This window comes from Scaptodrosophila lebanonensis, unplaced genomic scaffold (genome assembly GCF_003285725.1).
Source record: "Scaptodrosophila lebanonensis strain 11010-0011.00,11010-0021.00 unplaced genomic scaffold, SlebRS2 tig00000001-arrow-pilon, whole genome shotgun sequence".
In the NCBI taxonomy this organism is placed as follows: domain Eukaryota; kingdom Metazoa; phylum Arthropoda; class Insecta; order Diptera; family Drosophilidae; genus Scaptodrosophila; species Scaptodrosophila lebanonensis.
The window spans coordinates 19375805-19397342 of NW_022060529.1; the positions used below are offsets into that span (position 1 = coordinate 19375805).

Here is a 21538-nt window from a genome sequence, read left to right on the forward strand (position 1 = left end):
GAATCACGAATTTAACCTTCAAAATATGAAATAAAAATCGCATATTTGACAATCTGATCAAAATGTAACTCAGATCAATTTCTTATACTATATGATGTGGTGATAAATAAATTTTAAGAAAAATATGTATGTGTTTTTTCCAATATTTAAATGATAAAGAATATAAGGAGTCAGGTTGAGCGGGGCTATAACTTAAACCAAAACTTTAAAGAAATATTTGTTGCAAGGAAGTTTCAATGCTCTATGGAAAAAATAGTAAATCTGTAGAATATACTATTTTTGTAAATCTTTAGTTAGGAATACAACACCTCCTCCTCTTTAAACATAAACTACTCGTGAAATAGGTTGAGCGGGGCTATAACTGGATCCATTTTAAAAACTTCAAAGAAATATTTGTTGCAAAGAAGTTTCAATACTCTTTGGAAAAAGCACATTCTAACTCAAAAAGTCCAGTCAAAAAAAAAATAATAATAATAATAATAATAATAATAATAATAATGAAAACATAGTAATAGTGCACTTGTGTAAATCTTTAGTTAGGAATACAACACCTCCTCCTCTTTAAACAGAAACTACTCGTGAATGTTGTCGCTTTTCCAGCCGTATTTATTGAACATTTATTTATGAATTCATATTTACTAGTGTATAACGGTATAGGTATTTATGTTATTTTAATGTGTTTAAGTTTTTAGTACAAGTGTAATCATAAATGTTTGTTCAAGTTAACGCCGAGCTGAGGAAATGCTTTAGTTGCAACTTCAACCATTTCCCATTTTCGATTTGCCAATTTATTTATGCTCTCTTATTTTATTTACACACACAATAAGTGTTCCATTTGATAATATGTAGGTACGTCGTAATATATTTACAAAATCAATCGTATTAAAACTTTTTCCAGCCCCATAAAAATTTTAATACCATTTTCTCAACGCAGTCGAGTCGCAAACGAGGAAATAACAAAAGCAGCTAGAAATGAACAAGGATCGTATTTAATGCCGGAGGAGCGTGTGCCACTACAAGTCTAGGGTGTTGTTGTCAATCAATTGCCAGTTGCCAGTTGGTGCTTTGTTGTTGTTGTTGTTGGTGCTGCCGGCGACTTACTTGGTGTTGGTGTCGTCCGCAACCTCCTGCGCCGCTTCCCTGCCACCGACAGCCACCAGCTGACTAACGATATTGTTGAGATTGAAGTCGTCGCTGCATGGCGAAAGGAGAAAAGGAGTGCAGCTATGTTAAGTGAAATCCCATAGCCTTGTGGTGGCAACTTACGCATTATTGCAGCGATAGAAATTGCTGAGGCCTGTGTAGGTGCAGGACAGCAAGCCTGACGTCACCGTACGGCCAGATGCAATACTACGCTGTTGTTCCGTGTCAGCCACATTCGCCTTGCCCAGGCCCAGGCTATCCTGCTCGTACGGCGACAAATACTCGTTGCCGCTGCGCTTGCCGTAGCGGGAGCCGAGGAAGAAGCGGTCGTTGCGCGGCACGATAATCAGACGTCGTGTCTTGGAGCTGCTGGGCGCTCCATTGTTGCTACCGGAGCGACCGTAACGGCTGCCCACAAAGAAAGCCGGTCGCTTGTGCAACGTCACCAGCTCTGCAAAATGACGATTGAAGTGGCAGGGTTAAGAAACTCACACCATCGGGCATTATACACACCACTGTCCTTATCGACGGGATTATCGGCGTATGCCTGATCCGCAGCCATTGCCACGGCGAGCATGCTCTGCGCCACCACAGCGCAGGCAGCGAACAATAAAATACCCATAACGGATGGCCGTGTGTCCCTCAGCCTTAGCATTATGATGTTGTGCCACAGATTCGGGAGCGCTGCAATAAAACAAAAACGGAAAAGCAAGTGCCATCTTTCAGTGGGCGCTATCTTGGAGAGTGGCCATTAAAAAGTAAATGCGAATAACATCAAATCAAGAATTGGGTGGACCGGGCGTTCCGCTCATAAAGCGCTGATGACTCAAACGGCCTGCAACATGTAATCGCAGCAGAAGCCCAACGCCATACGCGTGACCCCATAGTCCGTGCAATTTGTCCTTCGCAACTTGCTGTGCACTTTACGTTGGGCTATAAGGACAATTGTATTCCCAATTATACTCCTAGTGTAAGGGTTTATTTTTGATCTTCATATATCAAAAAATTTGCAAAAATTTTCCAAGTAATTATGAAGGACTTTTCTTTTAAAACATTTCGAATAGAAATCAATTCTAAAATTGCACAAATTTATTATATAAAGTAAAATTTTGATTAATTAAATCAAACATTTATAGATTTTTAGCCTACCTTTTCTAATAAGGAGCTTACCATAATTATAAGACACTTTTAAAATAATACATACTTTCAAAACTCGCCATGCTTTTGTCCTTTGTATTTTGAGAAAAATAAAAATAAAACAGATACATACACGTATACGTGTGTATAGATACTATAATTTGAGATGAGCTTGTGGAAGTACCGTTAGTCTTATTAAGTAAGCTCACATATTGTCTATAGCTGTATCATAATGATAAGACATACTATGTATTAAAAAGTGCAACCAATCTAAAATTTAGATTCTAAACAGTTCAGTGAATGTTCGCTATTTTACATTCTTACTTAATGGCGCTCTCAAAACTTTTAACCAGCTCCCAAAAAGGCTTAATTTTATCGAAATGCTTCTAGTAACAATGACAGGTAAGACAGGAAAAAAATGTGGAACCAAAGTGTAAAACGGAACTCTTTGCCAGCATCTTAAGTAAATAATAAATATACAACATTTTGAATAAGTTAAAATTATTCATGACATTGGCGCTATTTATTTTTATGATTACTATCAAATTATCAATTTCCCTTCACAGAAAATTCATCTTCATAAAAACTGATGTAGTATTTTATCCAACAGTGTCAATCACACTTCTTTAACTAAATTATTTCATAGTCAACGTCAAGTATTGAATTATTGCGAAAGGTATGACTCACAGTATATATCATAAAGAAATTACTATGTAAACATGGAAAAATAATTGATCAACATAAATGAATAAAGACCTGCATCATAAAATAAAAAAATGCACAAATGTATTTTGAATTTACTTTTTCACAAAATTTTTACGATTTTGTGTGCTTTTTTCTCATTGTTTTCTTGCTTTGGTTTCAGTCTGGTATTATGTAACTGAACTGCTTGACTTTTTCGAATGTAAAAAGTAACCTACTGATAATATACTCATATACTATTATTTAACTTTATATTGGTTTTGATTTTTTCTCTCTCTCTCTTGGTTAACATTTCTGTAAATACTGTACTTCCAATATGCCTCTTTAAACTGTACATCTTTAAAGTTCTGCTGAATAAAGGATAACGATTTTGCGTCTGGGAAAGGGGGCGATAATGTAAACTTGTAAGAGTGCTGTACAGTTTGAGTTTAAAACATAAGTACAGTATTACCTTTAGAGATGCTAATTAAGTGAGCACTGCACTAAAATCAACCATAAATATTTGCTTTTGATGCGCATCTGTATTGTTGTGTTCTAGAAAAAATATATTGAAGGCCTGTTGGCTCCACTGCCATCATGTTGGCTGACAGCAGCGATGCCGCATTCATTTCGTATTCATTAATAAATTTGAAAAAGGAAAACGTTGTGCATTTTGTGTTCGCCAACGAGCATTAATGGCAATTACCATACGTGGTGTTGAGTGGTGGGTGATGGGTGATGGGTGTTTCGAAGAGTTCGTCAGCGCCGGTGGCAGAATACAATGGAACCCTTTAGGAACAGCCCTCGCCGGGGAGTAATTCCTTTGGACACGTAAATTGCGCGTCTCTCATGTTGTAATAATTAAATTTTACTTTTTCATAACATGTTCTGGGACAAAGGTATCTTTTGTTTTTGTTTTTCTTTCCCCCCCCCCCCCCCCAACCCGTAACCGCATTAAAAATATACTTATTTTCATTGGCGGCCCATTGCCATGCTCTTTGGTTACATAAAAATAAAATGCAATTGCAACTGCTACTGCTACTAAATTATGAACCAATTCAAAATTTGGGCCAAATGGTGATTGCAACAGGCAGCAAACAGCCTTTCATTTCCTGTTAATGAAAAGGGGCCAATCGTAGATTCACTTCTGAAGTCACTGGTCAGCGAAAGCGCCCAAATTGCTGACACCCCGGCCTCCTACGTGAGCAATTACAGCTGTAGTCGCAATTGACCCAAAGCGCCGACAGATCACAAGCTGAGCTATAAATAGCGAAGAGTCCAGCAGAAGCGTTCAGTAAAGACCAATCAGCCCATCGAACAAAGCCAATATGATGCAAAGCTCCACCTTCACAGCTCCCCAACTGTTGCTGCTTCTGTTGGCAGCTGGCTGCAGTGCCGCAGCCGATAAGGCGCTGCCAAAGCGCAGTCTTAGCCTCTCCGATGCCAGCATCTCGAATGCCATTGCCTCGGGTCCCTGGACCATTGCGAGTGGCACGCGTTTGCCCGCCATTAGCGGCGGCTGGAACGTGGCAGGCTGGAGTGGCAATGGCTGGAATCCCTCTGCTGGCTGGAGTGGGGGCCACAGTTCACTTGGCGGTGTGCCCTCACCTAACGAGGTGGCCAACGCAATCTCAGCCGCTAAACAAGCGTCGGCCAATGTGCTGATTGCCCAGCAACAGATGCAGGCGGCCAAGGAGAATGTGCTGAACCAGCAGCGGATCGCCATGGAGAAGGAGACTCATGCCGCCATTCTGACCCAAAAGTCGGAAGCGGCCGCTGCCATTCAACGCTCTGAGGCAGCGTCGGCGGCACAGTCGGTGGTGCTGGCTCAGCAACGACTGGCCGCCTCAAAGGCGGCGGTGGCGCATCAGCAACGCATTGCGGCCGCTCGAGAAGCTGAAGCGGCGGCTGCTCTCCAACGTTCGGCGCACGCTGCTGCTGCCGAGATCCAGAAGACGGAGTACGAGGCCGCCAAGTTTGGACAGTATACGCGCAATGGCAATGCCGGCGCAGCCCACCATTTGACCCTGACAAAGGACGCCGCCTTCGCCCCCATCACTGCCGGCACCAATCACGTGCCCAATCTGGAGTCTTGGCTGAGTGGCAATGGCAAGACTGCAGCCCCTTCCGGCTGGTTGTAGAGCCACTCAAACAAATTTCCGCAATACTTACAAGTATGAGCATAGCTTAGCATTAAATTTTGTTAATAGTACGAATATGTAATAAAAAATAAGCGCATTATACTTGTAATGCTTCTCTCTTGTGGGCAACACTTTGTAAACGTCGACTCAGGCTCGTCCCATTCTGCCGTCATGTCGTAATTAAGGACACGTAGTGGCCTACAAAAGGCCCAACAAGTGACACATGGGCTGTTCAGGTGTTGCAGCATTTACATACATACATACATACATATGTAAGTATGTTTGGATAGGTTCACCGTTAACAACCCTTTATAGCCAGCAGGTGAATGGGATACGTGCATGTCTATTTCCATTTTAGACGCTTCAAATTTCGACTCGGTTTTAAATTGTTGCTAAAATAAAACTGGAATCGTTTTACTTTTCAATCTGATTTAAAAGCGAGCAAAAGAAATCAAATTCCTTTGAATAAAAATAGTTTCATTAAATAAGTATGTAAACATGGACTTTAACTTTTATGTTTAATTTAAAATCCTATAGTGGCTTGGTTTTAAATCGATTGCTTTTGCTTTTTTTAGGTCGCCTAGGAAATTAAGCTTGTTTAATTAATATATGTATGTACAAGTATACCCGTTCATAATATAAAAAAGCGCCTATAAATCTTCACACTGCGTATATAATACAACTAAGAGATCAATAATTATGAAGTGAACAAAAAAATTTCGAAATTCTTTCGATTCCCCTTAGGCAAAAGCAAAACTGTTTAAAGCGGAAAATTGTTTATTATTTGTTTTTTCGGACATACTTCCATCAATCATTTAGGAATACAATTTCTTACTTATTAGCAAGACAAATTTTAAAATTACAGAGAAACCACTTCTGCTTATCACTTCCTATTCCCCATCATTTATATTGCAGATGGCACTTTTGAGATAATTTCACTACAGAACATGTTATTTGGGTTATGCGTGACAAATATATAATATATAGTATTTTTTATTATTCATTTTTATTATTATTTTTTATTATTATTTTTTAAATTTCTATGCTATCATAATCAAAGTTTTAAAAGATTTTGAGTCTTTACGGTTAGAGAAAAAATTGTATTTCAAATTTTTTTAACACTAACAAGAAAACTATGAAAAAAAGATAATTTTTTATTGATAAGTTGATTAAATTAATATTTAGTTAGACTTATTTAGTTCTGAATTACCAAAATTTTGTTAATCACTTGCAGGTGCGAGATTAAAAGGGACTTTTTTTCAGGAGCAAAGTTCCTGGCAAGTGATGTTATATGATATTTTTGATATCACACTAAATTGAAGTAATTTATATATATTTTTGTATAATATAATTCGAATAATTCTAATTTAAATTTCCTTGAATGGATTTGATTCCTAATAAGTAATATCAGATGAAGTCCACTGAAACTAGGCCACAATATCTATAAAACAATAGAAAAACCAAAAACAGGTTGCCTTTGAAATCATTCAGCCTAGTAGATTCTTAAAGGATATCTCAGTGGAGCATCAGGTCAGCGGTCAGGCCGCCAACCATATTTTTTGGCCAACAATTTGTCTTGCTGTTTGTCGACTGGATTAAATTAATTATACGACATAATGCCCACAACAGATCAAACAGCTCATCGCACACTGCAATTGGAAGTGAGGCGACACCAACCTTTCATCCACTTGTTGGTGTTTTCCCACAATCCTTTTTTTGCCATTATTTCTGTTGTTCCATTTTGCATGTCAGCATGTTTGGGAATACTCGGCTGGTCTCTTCGAGGCGTGGTACGGCCCACTGGAACTCAACCCAACCACAATTTTCGCAGCACTTTGACCAACAAACACAAAACTGTCCGGACGCTACACAGAAATTTGTTCACTTTGGGACAAGTTTTTTTTAGCATTTTGTGTTGTAGTTGTTTTGTTTTTTTTTTAAAGGAAAGTAAAGTTCACATGGGTGGTGTCTGCCTTTTTTTTTTGCGGTTTGCAGCGCTAATTTGTAGGGAGACGTACGAGTGCGGTTTCACAGGAAGCTCATGTTGCTGTTTCTACTTGGGGGCAGATGATTTTTGATGCAGCTTGGACATTTCCTCTATCATTTATTTTCGTGGTGAATCTTTTTTCATATAATGTAAGGAAGAGATGCACATTTGCAAAGCAGCTCAGTGCGTGGGTGACGAAGTGGATTTGTGTGTCAGCTCTTTGTTTTTGGGGCATTGTTGACCCACGGGACTAAGCTTATCGTTTTTATTTTTGTTCTCCTTACATTAATTATTTTGGAGTACATACCTAAGCGTTACGGGAAACTAACTTTCACTGAAATACATAATTTAATAACTATACGAAAGGGTTTTTTATTCCACATTCAAGTGAACTTTAAAAATTTAAATTTTTAGACATTTTGCAAAAAAATTGCAAATGGTAATGGATAATGGAAAAGGCATACACGCGTGCAATTACGAATATGATTGTTTATAGAAGGGTTATGCTGTAATAATGAAGGAGTTGTATCCGAATATGATATACACAAAAACATTAGTTATGGTAGACTTTAATTTAGACTTCCATTCTGAGAAGTTGTTGGCTAAAAATGACTAATATCGAAGAAAAGCTTGAAAAATGTATTCTTCAAAGCCAGATATATTATAAGCCATTACTCATGTTTCTAACATGCTTACAATAAAAGAAATGATTCCAATTTTCTGCAGCTCTACTATACTATATATATACATCCTGCTGTATTTTCTTCTAGTTGGCTTCTTCATTTGGTGTCTGGAGATCAGGAAGTAAATGATTCGGAGAATATTTTTATAAATAATGAACTAAAAAGTTAACTTCGTCTACTCTAATGCTATATGAACATATCCTTCAATGTGTTATATAACAACACTTTATATCACCACAAACTTTATTCATACATTACTGTTTCCCTTCTATTAGAAAGAATTTTTTAATATTTTGCGGGATACGATTAAAAAAAACATTATCAGTCAGTGTGGCAAGTCACTTATGCTGTCTTCTTGCTTAAGAATTGTACATATAATTTATTTGGTTCAAATTACTTCTAATGTATAATTTAATTCTTCTAATTTAGGCACACATGACGAATTCTTAACATCGGCTAGCTGGTCTGCCAATAAGATAGGGAAAGTGTCATTTTATAGAAGTAGTACTATTGTCATATACAATTATATAGACGAGTATACTGTGGACTACAAGTATTAATGAGTAGGCGTCGGCAGAAACAATGAAATAATAAGATTTTTATAGCCTAGATTGAAGGCGACTCTCTGGTCATAGTTGCCATTATACTTACAAGTACGCCATCCACACAAAGGCAATCCATCTTGCGAAGGGGCTTTTAGGTAAATTGCTCTCACTACATTGAGGTCACAGTAAAGCCAAAGCCAGCCATTGTCTAATGGCTGTGTATGTATATTTTATTGAGTTTGAACAAACATATAAATTTTAATAGACGTCGCCAGGTGACAATCGCGGCATTAACTCGCACTAAATCGCAATTAGCGAAAATTTGGTAATTGCCCTGCCAATTTCTGCTAAAGGACAAAGAACTCATACGTCATTTGGGTACCCATTGGTCTATCATCATTGGACTAATTGCTGAGCGTGGCGAGCGTAAGAAATTTTCCAAGTCAAACGGCTAAGCCTCACTGACGTCAGTGATGAAGGCTGTTGTGATATTGAAAATGAGGGTAAGGGTAACTGTTATCGCGCTGCTCACGTCCGACTGATAATCGGCTGGCGATGATAGCCAGAAGAGGGAGAGAACTGCTACCTGATGAGCCTAATGTGCCGAATTATTTTGTGATATGCGGATAATTGATGCCTATTTGATTATTATCAATTTCGAGAAATAGGGCTCGTTGGTCATGCGAAATGAAAAGCACACGCAAAATCTAATATCTATCCAATTGTGGGGGCAATCATAAATTTGGACTCGTTTGCGATACGAGCCAAAATAATTCTATCAAAATTGGTGGCCAAGTGAGGGGGTTGTGCGGTTTTAAATCACAATTTATAGGCTATGGTTTGGTCACATGTGTCGTAAATACTGTTATTACGTACACGCCTACACCCGCCCACACACATACACTTACGCAGAGTTACATGACTGACGGCCAGTTCGTTGGAAAAAAGGCAAGTTGCGATTTTATTGTAAACGCAAACAGCCATTTAACAGCCATTGGCCTAAAAAACGAAAAGTCAGGTGAACGGTGGCGTAGAAGGGACAACGGCCACCTTTAAATCTGCATATATGTATATATATATATATATATATATATATATATATATATATATATATATATATATATATATATATATATATTTGTATATATATGTATGTGGTTAGCATTGCCAATCCTTCTCACGTACGAAATTTGATTTGAGTTTTCACTCGAGTTGTGCGTCAGCAAGAAATCGGGAAGCAAAATCAGCTCACCTTGCCAAACCATTTTTGAGGGCTGGTTGAGTCTTTTGTTTTGGCCTCAACAACTTAATTAGGCAGCTGACTTCAGCATGTATTGCAAAAGAAAAAATGGAACAAAAACACAAAGGAGCACTGGACATAACTTTGATGGAATATGAAATGACGACACTTGCAGGATGAAACTTCAACGCTGATGCCCTCAACTAGATGTCAGATAAGAGCAACATTTATTATCCCTTCCTATTTGGCCCTCTCATTATCTGCTTATGAATATTTCAATTTTTATTAATTTACTTGAACTTCAATTAAGCCTTCAAGTGCAGAAACAGAAGCGCGTGCCTTTATGTCCAACACACCCCACCACCTACTCCTACTCCCATCCTTCTCCTCAAATCGACTTTTGGACAGCCTTGCAATGGAGACAGGAACCGGAACGACCTTGCGAGCGACAGACTGGGTGCGCTCGGCTTTATACGAGTATACGACCCGCATCGCATCATTAAATTTATGAAGCCATGCATGTTTACGGGTAAGTTTTCAATTATTTTTAATTATTTACATACATATATATATGTATGTATGTATGCAGATTTTAAAATTCGTCAAAGTGAGCTGCAAAGTCAGTCCGTCGCGATGGGATGTTGCAAAATGGTGTCAGGTTCTCGACTACTTGTAAAAGGCGTCTGCACTTTCAACAGCAGCCACTTCTGCTGGAATCCATTTAAAAAGATTGCACCCGAGATGCAGGTGGGCTGGAACCAAATACCAGAAATACAAGAAATCTCGCTAAAGTCAGAGCAGTACAGTGCGTTGACCCAGCCAGGCACTGAAAAGTGCAAAATGCATGATTTAAACGCACTTCAGAGGAATCTACTTGTATATAAAATTCTGCACATTTTTGTTTATTTATAGAGCTATGATCAAATTATTTGAATGCTGAATTCTGAGGTATCATTGTACTATTATTGCATTTACTACTTATTTACGGACTTTATTTATTTACTTATTTACGGACTGCACATTTTTTCATTTTCTAATGGCTGTTTGGCAGGTTTGCTTAAATACCTATAATGTATCCGGATATCCATAGATTTTATCTCACTAGCTTAAACCGAACACAAACAATTGTTTAATTTTGCTGAATTTTTAAAGTAAGAAATCTGTGCCTTCCCTTTTATTTTATAAACTGCAAGATAACCGTAATCGAATAGGTTTTCCGATCCGGCCTAATTTAACCAATTGACCTAATTTATATATTGAATATAAGGCCTTTGAGAGGAAATACTAGATTAGAAGTGCTTTTCTTATTTAAAAATAATTTTAAACCGTAACGGCTAAAGCAATATTCCAAACATAAAATAACAGCGAATGCTTTTTAAAATTAAGTATATAAGTAATCGCGACCGATTTGAGCGTGTTAGTAGCTGAATAGTCAAACTATTTTAAATTAGTGGTATTTGTAGAAATTTTCCACTTTTTTTTAAAAAAAATTGATTAAAGTTATTTATTATATATTTATTTATTTATATATTATTTATACATATTTATTTTGTTCAAATAGAATATTAGAATATCATTAGAAATGTTTTAATCAGGGACTGTAATCATTATATGTGTTATTAAAAAAATTACAAAATAATGATTATTTTTTAATTTGATTAATTCGCTCACAATTTAATGATTAATCTCGAGTTTTACTTTAAAAATTAACCGATAATCATTATTGATGAGCAAAAAAAATAAAACTTATAAAATAATGATTATTCTTTGAGTTTTATTTTGTTGATCAAAAATAAAACTCAAGCTGAAATTTTGCCTGTTTCATAAGGATTAAGGACGAAATTTATATATATCCTTAATCAGTGAGTCAAGGCGAACATTTTTAATTAATTAATTTTTAATTAACTAAATATTTAATTTACATATTAATTAATTATTTTTAAAATCACAAATGCGAATGTATGTAACAGGAAGAATTATATTCAATGCAAGTGAGTGTCGAAAAGGAATTTTCTGCCCTTAAATTGGTATAATCGGGTCTAAGGTGCAACCTTACGCCGGACTCATTCCAAAAACTATTTTTTGTAAAATTAAACAATTAATAGTTAAAGATAATATTTAATGAAATTAAATTAAAAATAAAAATATTCAATTTTTTTCTGCAAATTTTATGAAAAAAAAAATGAGTAAAATAAAATTATTTATACATAAATATTATATTTAATATAAAAAAATTATTCCTAATACTCTGAGTTTTAGAATATCATTAGTGATGTTTTAAACCAAGGTCCACCTTCATATATTTCTGTGATTATAATTTCATGGTAGAATTTTCCAAAACATTACTACTAACTAAATATTTATAATATTTACTATTCCGTAATCGAATTCAAAAATTCTTTAAAACCTTGTAACAACAATTTCTCTCTCTTAACTGAATAGTAATATCTTGTCAGCAGTAGTTTATAGTATTATGTTAAAAGATTTAAGGCTTAAGCAAATTAATTGAAAATGGGATGTAGATAGCGAGCAATAAGATTGCGTGGCCAACTTTATAGATATATTTTATTCTTCTATTTGTATTAACTAATCTGAAATTTCTATAATAAATAAGTCACGACGTTGTACGTCAGAGTATTGCTGTCACACTCAATCGAGCATATAAATTCTAAATGGAGATTTGAAAACGCGACTTGGCGTGGCCAATTGGGTCGAACGGATATGCAAAAGTTTGAATGAAATTGAAAGACAAGAAATGCCAACAAGCTGAACACAAACGCATAGCGGAAGGAAATCGTAATAAAACAAATAAAATGCCGCAGCTCCCAGACTATAGTGTGCAAAAACAAAAGCATAGTTAAACACATCTATGTATGTATTTACATATTCACAGGTAAATAGACGACTGACTCGATATGCGTTCAAAAGGGAAGCCATCCACCCACCTGACAACAACTTAATGGCAAAGGTTCAAATATGGGTGCAGTATAGCATGAATCGATGTGGTTATGAATAGGATATGTGGTATGATGGCTGAAACTTCATTCGAGGAGCAGGACAACGATGACAACGTTTAAAATGTTTACAAATAAAGCAACGTCACAAAAACTCAGAAGAGCATTTTTATTACCGCAATGCCAGTCACTGTCAATGCCGAGGATGGTGTATTTGTTTTTGTTTTTCAAGGACGATGAATAAAAAACAAAAGCCATTGCCATTACCATCCCATAGCGTTGTGAAAATAGACATTGTTTATATAGCGGCCGATTTTGTTTAACAAGAAAATATTACAATTATTTCCCATCATAAAATGAAATATGAATGAATGATAATCTTTTGTGAAATACTCGTATAAGCTAAAATGTTGGCTGAAAAAACAGAGCGCAGATAAAATGCATAATTTTCCGGAAAAAAGAGGGAGAGATTAAGAACTGCAATTTATAAATGCAACACACATTTTGCCACAATGTTATCTTTTTTTTTTTTTGTCAACTGCAGCTTGTGGCAAGAAGCTGACAGTTGGCCTTTTCGCCCATCGAAGTGATTGCCTGTCGCTCCCCGAGGGAGCCAGAACTTTATGCACAGTGTCTGTGGCTTAGACGACACCTTTCGACTGACTTCTTTTACATAAAGCCCTCTGCCTCTTGCTTACCTCAGCGTTCTGCTTCATGCCATTTTCCTTTTTCTGCAAAATTGTTACAAAAATCTATTATCAGTGCTCGCGGCTAGGAGGCAACTATTATGAGAAAGTTGGTTGTCTGTTGTAATATCTGCGTCTGTCTAGATTTACTCTTCCCCCTCTCCCACTCGCGCAACTCATAAATATTGATTGAAAAGGTGCGCGCCATCTGGCCATCTGGCCCTTTGGCATCGGCCAAAGTTTGCCCTTCCTTTCCATTTATGGCTAAAACAAAATGTACCCATAATTTGCACACACTTATTCATTGGCAACAGGCAACATAAAAGCCACTCAATAAGTTCTTAGGCTCGTCAACAGGTTGTTGTGGCTTTTTGGTGTGGCTAGTCGCCCACCCTCTATTCTGAAGCAATAGTATATATGTATATATAATTATTGGCTCATTAGACCGTCTCAACTTCTGTGAAGTACAAAAGTATTTCACTTTCATTCGCCAATTCATCAGTACCCCGAAAAGTTGAAGCACTTAGCCATCTTTTGATTAGGCCAAAAGCTAGGCTAGCATTTATATTTTTGTTTTAATGCTAGAGCTATTGAATTTTAAATAGCAATGTTATAGTTCAAGAATAAGTTTTAATTTCAATTAAGGTAGTTGGTAACTACATATTTTTATACCCTGTACCCGTAGGGTAAAAAGGGTATATTAGGTTTGTGCAAAGTATGTAACATACAGAAGGAAGCATCTCCGACCCCATAAAGTATATATATTCTTGATAAGCATGACGAGAGAAATCGATCTAGACATGTCCGTCCGTCTGTCCGTCTGTCCGTCCGTCTGTCCGTCCGTCTGTCCGTCTGGATGAACGCGAGGATCTCAGAAACTATAAAAGCTGGAATAACCAAAGTTGGCATCCAGATTCTCCTAGGTCCGAGTAAGGACGAGTTTATTTTTTTTTTTTAATTTTCCCCCCCTTCCCCCGCTGCAGAATTTCGTCAATAGCGTCCACATTTCAAATGCTACCTAAACCAAACTTTGCACACAAAATTTATATATAATTGTCTACTGTTGTTCAAAATTTTATTCAATTCGGTCAATTCTAAGAAAAGTTATTAGCGAAACAAATTCTCGACAGTACAACCCCTCCAAACTGCAGCAACAAGTTCGCTCTTCTTCTTCCTCTTTTTGCTGCTGCTATGGGCGCATATAACTCAGTGACGGAAGTTTACCTGGGTACAGGGTATTACACTGTCGGGCTTGCTCGACTGTAGCGTTCTCTCTTGTTATACCCTGTACCCGTAGGGTAAAAAGGGTATATTAGGTTTGTGCAAAGTATGTAACATACAGAAGGAAGCATCTCCGATCCCATAAAGTATATATATTCTGAATCAGCATGACGAGAGAAATCGATCTAGACATGTCCGTCCGTCTGTCCGTCCGTCTGGATGAACGCGAGGATCTCAGAAACTATAAAAGCTAGAATAACCAAAGTTGGCATCCAGATTCTCCTAGGTCCGAGTAAGGACGAGTTTATGTTTTTTTTTTTAATTTTCCCCCCCTGTCCCCGCTACAGAATTTCGTCAATAGCGTCCACATTTCAAATGCTACCTAAACCAAACTTTGCACACATAATTAATATATAATTGTCTATTGTTGTGTAAAATTTTATTCAATTCGGTCAATTCTAAGAAAAGTTATTAGCAAAACAAATTCTCCCCAGTACAACCCCCCCAAACTGCAGCAACAAGTTCGCTCTTCTTCTTCCTCTTTTTGCTGCAGCTATGGGCGCATATAACTCAGTGACGGAAGTTTTCCTGGGTACAGGGTAATACACTGTCGGGCTTGCTCGACTGTAGCGTTCTCTCTTGTTTTTAATTGTAATTGCATCGACACTCAAGCCCCATTTGATTTGTGTTATTTTGTTGCAATTTTAAACTTCAAGCTGATAAATGCACTTATACAGATGGACGACAGGCGGACCGACGGACATGTTGATACTTTGTGGGTATACTTTGTGGGGTTTATTTGGGTACAAGGCATAAAAACAAACTGCATCAGAAAATTCCGATCTTTAATTATTCACCAAAACTATATTTGAAATGTCTTAGCATTTTTTTGGAGGTCTTTAAATATTGTGACCATAAAAATTATATTTTCTATAATTGAGTTAGTTTTAGGCATAAAGAACTTATACTTTGTTATAATAATACTCTACCCATCAATTCTGCTTTCAAAAGCATTACAAGAAACTTACAATTCCACTGAAACAGAAAAAATGGGCAGCTTGCAGCTCAGAGTATATTCACGATTTTTGATTTATCAAAAATATGAGTTTTAAAGTTCTTCTATTCATGCTCAATTTTTGTTTTGGGAAAAACTATAACTTGTAATATTAACAAGTAGAGTATATACTATATTATATATCATTCTAAGCTAAAAAAAAGTACATTTTTGGAGCTGCAATTCTCGCCTCTTTGTGACTGTGTGACTTTTATTTGTTTGTTGAAAATGTATAACGCTGGTGAAAAAAACTCGAATCGTATTGTCACTTGCAATAGAAGTATAGAAAGAATATATTCGCGCTTTATTATTACATAATTTTAAAACAACAAGGTATTTTCAAAAATATATTAAATGCGTACCTCGTGAACGACTCAACTGAATGTGTTTATTAGCGAAGTGCTCTACTTAATATTAAGGCAACTTAGTATTAGGGGAATGCCCAGTATTATTTTGGAGTTCAAATAGTTAATGGTTTGTTTGATAACAAAATCACAAAATGAATTACAAATCAAATTTAAAAGTGTAATTTAAGTTAAGATTTAAACGATGTCTGATTTATTCTGAAATCATGTTAGAAATCGTAACTTAATCTCCTTCTCTTGATTAAAACTTGTGTCGACATATAACTCAGAAATTAAAACAAAAACTCTTCAAATACAATTTCCCATGATTGGTCAAAGACCAGTGTGGCTCCCGTTCCGATTTTCTAATCAACTACTATATTCCTGTGCCGTTTCACCCTCAATCAAGCATATCAATGGCGAGGAATAGAGTCTAATTTTTTAAAACCCGCAAGCCATCGCACTTTCTAAAAGAAACTTCACCTACTTTTTGTTTAACAAAATCTAGAATTTAGATACATTCATATGTATGTATGTACAATTGTTTGTGAAATAAATGAACCGTAAGGTTTTCAGCCCTTGTAGCTAATATTCTAATCCTTACGTTTATTATTGTACAAGTATAATACTATACATTGAGCTAAATAAATAACTTAATCTAAAAGAAAGAGTAAAAAATGTTTTAATATCCTTGAATATAAAGAAGATCACTGGAATCTAAAAAGCTATTCATTCCGATTGAAACACCGCCGAAGAGTTTGGTGTAATACCGACATGTCATATTTGTGGGTTTCCCCGAAAACTACAAAACCAAAATAAATATCATTCGACCAAATCGAAAACTGCTTTGAGGAATCTGCTAAATGACCGACCCAGTTTAACTTGGCGGACTTAATATTAGGAGGTTGAAATTCGAAGGGGCAACTAATATGTCAGTTCCTTCAACATTTAAATATAAAGCCATAGCGGGCTTAAAGTTCTATGCTATGGTAAAAGACATGTGGTGGCTGTGATCCTTCGCATTCTTTCGAAAATTTCAAATACATACTTCTCACTATACGTGTAAATGGTGAATGGAGAAGGCTGCAAGGTTAGCATTCGGAAAGTATCCAAAATATTCAGGAAATGCCTTTCTATGCTGGACCATATAGCCGACGCAACTAATAGTTAACACTATGCTTGCATCAAAATTTATTTAGTGCAAATAGTTTCACATGAAGGAAATATAACTCGAAAGAAAGAATGCCTCTGTTTATGAAGCAACAAAATAAATGGTTATACTAAGAGTATATGAATGACATTCTTTTTATTTATTGTTTTTATTATTTGTTATGTTCCGAGTCGGCCTGCAGCTTTGGCAGTTTGACATTAATTACAAGATTTATAATATTGATTATATATTTATACAGAATTGAAGACTGCAAGTATTTTTTGGAATTTAAATCATCTTTCTGCGAAGATGGTAGCACCGTGCTTCTAACCGAAACCTACATTGAAACAAACTCAAAATGTGGGATTCTTGCTAACTCGTTGAGCTACGCCAGGCACAACAAACAAAAATTATGAAAAAAAAGTTTTCTAATTTTAGTTCGATTTTAGTAAATGTGGATTTCCTCTTGCAAATTATAATACGATTTGCACAGTTAAATAGTGTAAATGTTTTCAAAATACGAAATCAAATTCTGCTACTTCTATTGTGGTTTTTAGCATCTTATGTCCGTAAATTATGTTTCAAATAGGGTTTAATAGAAAGTTTGTGTAATAAAATTGTTTAAAAAAAGGGATGCATTTTAAATCATTAGCAAATTAAGGATATATTGAAAATCTTTCTTCTCATTGAATAACAATTAATTTGTTTCAAAATATTTAAAATCGGTTTAATGCGTTAGAAGTTTTCACCAAATACAAGTACATATAAAAGCTTTCAATTTTGTTTCTTTAATAATTATATTCTTCAGCTGTGCAACAAATGGATGAAGTAGCCTTCAAAATTCTTAATCAATTTTGAAAGTAACTAATAATTCAAATTTTCTACAGATATTTTTCCCTTTTTTTGTGAGCATTTGATTAATTTTTATAAAAATGTAAACTTGGGAAACTAGTTTGAATTGTTCATGATTAAAGCTGCTGCTTTGTTAAATTATGTTGATAAAAATGCTTAGCTTTTAAGCTAACTTTCTTTTCATTTATAAATAGTATTTTAAACAGTCACAAATTGAAAAATGCAGATAAAAAGATCTAACTGTAAAACGTCGAAATAGTATCAAACAAAAGATTTAAAATAAATACGTTTAACTTTTTTTAGTGAGCAATTTTTCAAGAAATTTTAAAAAGGATTTGCATTAATTATTCTGTTCACTTTTAATTGTAATTATTAGACATTTTTAAATATGTAGAACCACACAACGAGGTTAAGTTGATGCATTTTTTTAGAAAATTTTCTTGCATTTAACTCACATTTACTTTGAGTTTTATAACAACACAGCACTTTGATGCGATTGGCCGATTGCTTGGCTGATGCCACAGGTAGTGCCACAAGTAACTGCTCCCTAGCACGAACGTTTGTTGATACTTTGTGGGTATACTTTGTGGGGTTTATTTGGGTACAAGGCATAAAAACAAACTGCATCAGAAAATTCCGATCTTTAATTATTCACCAAAACTATATTTGAAATGTCTTAGCATTTTTTTGGAGGTCTTTAAATATTGTGACCATAAAAATTATATTTTCTATAATTGAGTTAGTTTTAGGCATAAAGAACTTATACTTTGTTATAATAATACTCTACCCATCAATTCTGCTTTCAAAAGCAGTGCAAGAAACTTACAATTCCACTGAAACAGAAAAAATGGGCAGCTTGCAGCTCAGAGTATATTCACGATTTTTGATTTATCAAAAATATGAGTTTTAAAGTTCTTCTATTCATGCTCAATTTTTGTTTTGGGAAAAACTATAACTTGTAATATTAACAAGTAGAGTATATACTATATTATATATCATTCTAAGCTAAAAAAAAGTACATTTTTGGAGCTGCAATTCTCGCCTCTTTGTGACTGTGTGACTTTTATTTGTTTGTTGAAAATGTATAACGCTGGTGAAAAAAACTCGAATCGTATTGTCACTTGCAATAGAAGTATAGAAAGAATATATTCGCGCTTTATTATTACATAATTTTAAAACAACAAGGTATTTTCAAAAATATATTAAATGCGTACCTCGTGAACGACTCAACTGAATGTGTTTATTAGCGAAGTGCTCTACTTAATATTAAGGCAACTTAGTATTAGGGGAATGCCCAGTATTATTTTGGAGTTCAAATAGTTAATGGTTTGTTTGATAACAAAATCACAAAATGAATTACAAATCAAATTTAAAAGTGTAATTTAAGTTAAGATTTAAACGATGTCTGATTTATTCTGAAATCATGTTAGAAATCGTAACTTAATCTCCTTCTCTTGATTAAAACTTGTGTCGACATATAACTCAGAAATTAAAACAAAAACTCTTCAAATACAATTTCCCATGATTGGTCAAAGACCAGTGTGGCTCCCGTTCCGATTTTCTAATCAACTACTATATTCCTGTGCCGTTTCACCCTCAATCAAGCATATCATTGGCGAGGAATAGAGTCTAATTTTTTAAAACCCGCAAGCCATCGCACTTTCTAAAAGAAACTTCACCTACTTTTTGTTTAACAAAATCTAGAATTTAGATACATTCATATGTATGTATGTACAATTGTTTGTGAAATAAATGAACCGTAAGGTTTTCAGCCCTTGTAGCTAATATTCTAATCCTTACGTTTATTATTGTACAAGTATAATACTATACATTGAGCTAAATAAATAACTTAATCTAAAAGAAAGAGTAAAAAATGTTTTAATATCCTTGAATATAAAGAAGATCACTGGAATCTAAAAAGCTATTCATTCCGATTGAAACACCGCCGAAGAGTTTGGTGTAATACCGACATGTCATATTTGTGGGTTTCCCCGAAAACTACAAAACCAAAATAAATATCATTCGACCAAATCGAAAACTGCTTTGAGGAATCTGCTAAATGACCGACCCAGTTTAACTTGGCGGACTTAATATTAGGAGGTTGAAATTCGAAGGGGCAACTAATATGTCAGTTCCTTCAACATTTAAATATAAAGCCATAGCGGGCTTAAAGTTCTATGCTATGGTAAAAGACATGTGGTGGCTGTGATCCTTCGCATTCTTTCGAAAATTTCAAATACATACTTCTCACTATACGTGTAAATGGTGAATGGAGAAGGCTGCAAGGTTAGCATTCGGAAAGTATCCAAAATATTCAGGAAATGCCTTTCTATGCTGGACCATATAGCCGACGCAACTAATAGTTAACACTATGCTTGCATCAAAATTTATTTAGTGCAAATAGTTTCACATGAAGGAAATATAACTCGAAAGAAAGAATGCCTCTGTTTATGAAGCAACAAAATAAATGGTTATACTAAGAGTATATGAATGACATTCTTTTTATTTATTGTTTTTATTATTTGTTATGTTCCGAGTCGGCCTGCAGCTTTGGCAGTTTGACATTAATTACAAGATTTATAATATTGATTATATATTTATACAGAATTGAAGACTGCAAGTATTTTTTGGAATTTAAATCATCTTTCTGCGAAGATGGTAGCACCGTGCTTCTAACCGAAACCTACATTGAAACAAACTCAAAATGTGGGATTCTTGCTAACTCGTTGAGCTACGCCAGGCACAACAAACAAAAATTATGAAAAAAAAGTTTTCTAATTTTAGTTCGATTTTAGTAAATGTGGATTTCCTCTTGCAAATTATAATACGATTTGCACAGTTAAATAGTGTAAATGTTTTCAAAATACGAAATCAAATTCTGCTACTTCTATTGTGGTTTTTAGCATCTTATGTCCGTAAATTATGTTTCAAATAGGGTTTAATAGAAAGTTTGTGTAATAAAATTGTTTAAAAAAAGGGATGCATTTTAAATCATTAGCAAATTAAGGATATATTGAAAATCTTTCTTCTCATTGAATAACAATTAATTTGTTTCAAAATATTTAAAATCGGTTTAATGCGTTAGAAGTTTTCACCAAATACAAGTACATATAAAAGCTTTCAATTTTGTTTCTTTAATAATTATATTCTTCAGCTGTGCAACAAATGGATGAAGTAGCCTTCAAAATTCTTAATCAATTTTGAAAGTAACTAATAATTCAAATTTTCTACAGATATTTTTCCCTTTTTTTGTGAGCATTTGATTAATTTTTATAAAAATGTAAACTTGGGAAACTAGTTTGAATTGTTCATGATTAAAGCTGCTGCTTTGTTAAATTATGTTGATAAAAATGCTTAGCTTTTAAGCTAACTTTCTTTTCATTTATAAATAGTATTTTAAACAGTCACAAATTGAAAAATGCAGATAAAAAGATCTAACTGTAAAACGTCGAAATAGTATCAAACAAAAGATTTAAAATAAATACGTTTAACTTTTTTTAGTGAGCAATTTTTCAAGAAATTTTAAAAAGGATTTGCATTAATTATTCTGTTCACTTTTAATTGTAATTATTAGACATTTTTAAATATGTAGAACCACACAACGAGGTTAAGTTGATGCATTTTTTTAGAAAATTTTCTTGCATTTAACTCACATTTACTTTGAGTTTTATAACAACACAGCACTTTGATGCGATTGGCCGATTGCTTGGCTGATGCCAC

The 21538-nt window shown here is 34.9% G+C and overlaps 2 protein-coding genes across 2 annotated transcripts; one reads left to right on the top strand and one right to left on the bottom strand.

Moving 5' to 3' along the window:
- Nucleotides 1-656: 656 nt before the first annotated feature.
- LOC115634132 lies at nucleotides 657-18375 on the bottom strand. Its single transcript, XM_030531697.1, has 4 exons — nucleotides 18274-18375; nucleotides 1657-1827; nucleotides 1267-1594; nucleotides 657-1194 (listed from the first exon to the last, which is right to left on the bottom strand). The coding sequence occupies exons 2-4, from the start codon at nucleotides 1796-1798 to the stop codon at nucleotides 1098-1100; spliced, it is 567 nt and encodes a 188-aa protein (XP_030387557.1). The 5' UTR covers nucleotides 1799-1827; nucleotides 18274-18375; the 3' UTR covers nucleotides 657-1097.
- LOC115630620 lies at nucleotides 4290-5102 on the top strand. The gene has a single exon (XM_030527289.1). It carries the CDS (start codon nucleotides 4290-4292, stop codon nucleotides 5100-5102), a length of 813 nt encoding a protein of 270 aa, XP_030383149.1.
- Nucleotides 18376-21538: the final 3163 nt, after the last annotated feature.

Coding starts and splice junctions, on each gene's coding strand:
- LOC115634132 (XM_030531697.1), bottom strand. CDS start 1,798: ATGCTAAGGCTGAGGGACACACGGCCATCCGTTATGGGTATTTTATTG. Junction 1,595..1,656: donor TCCCGTCGATAAGGACAGTG/GTGTGTATAATG, acceptor GTCATTTTGCAG/AGCTGGTGACGTTGCACAAG. Junction 1,195..1,266: donor TTCTATCGCTGCAATAATGC/GTAAGTTGCCAC, acceptor TTCGCCATGCAG/CGACGACTTCAATCTCAACA.
- LOC115630620 (XM_030527289.1), top strand. CDS start 4,290: ATGATGCAAAGCTCCACCTTCACAGCTCCCCAACTGTTGCTGCTTCTG.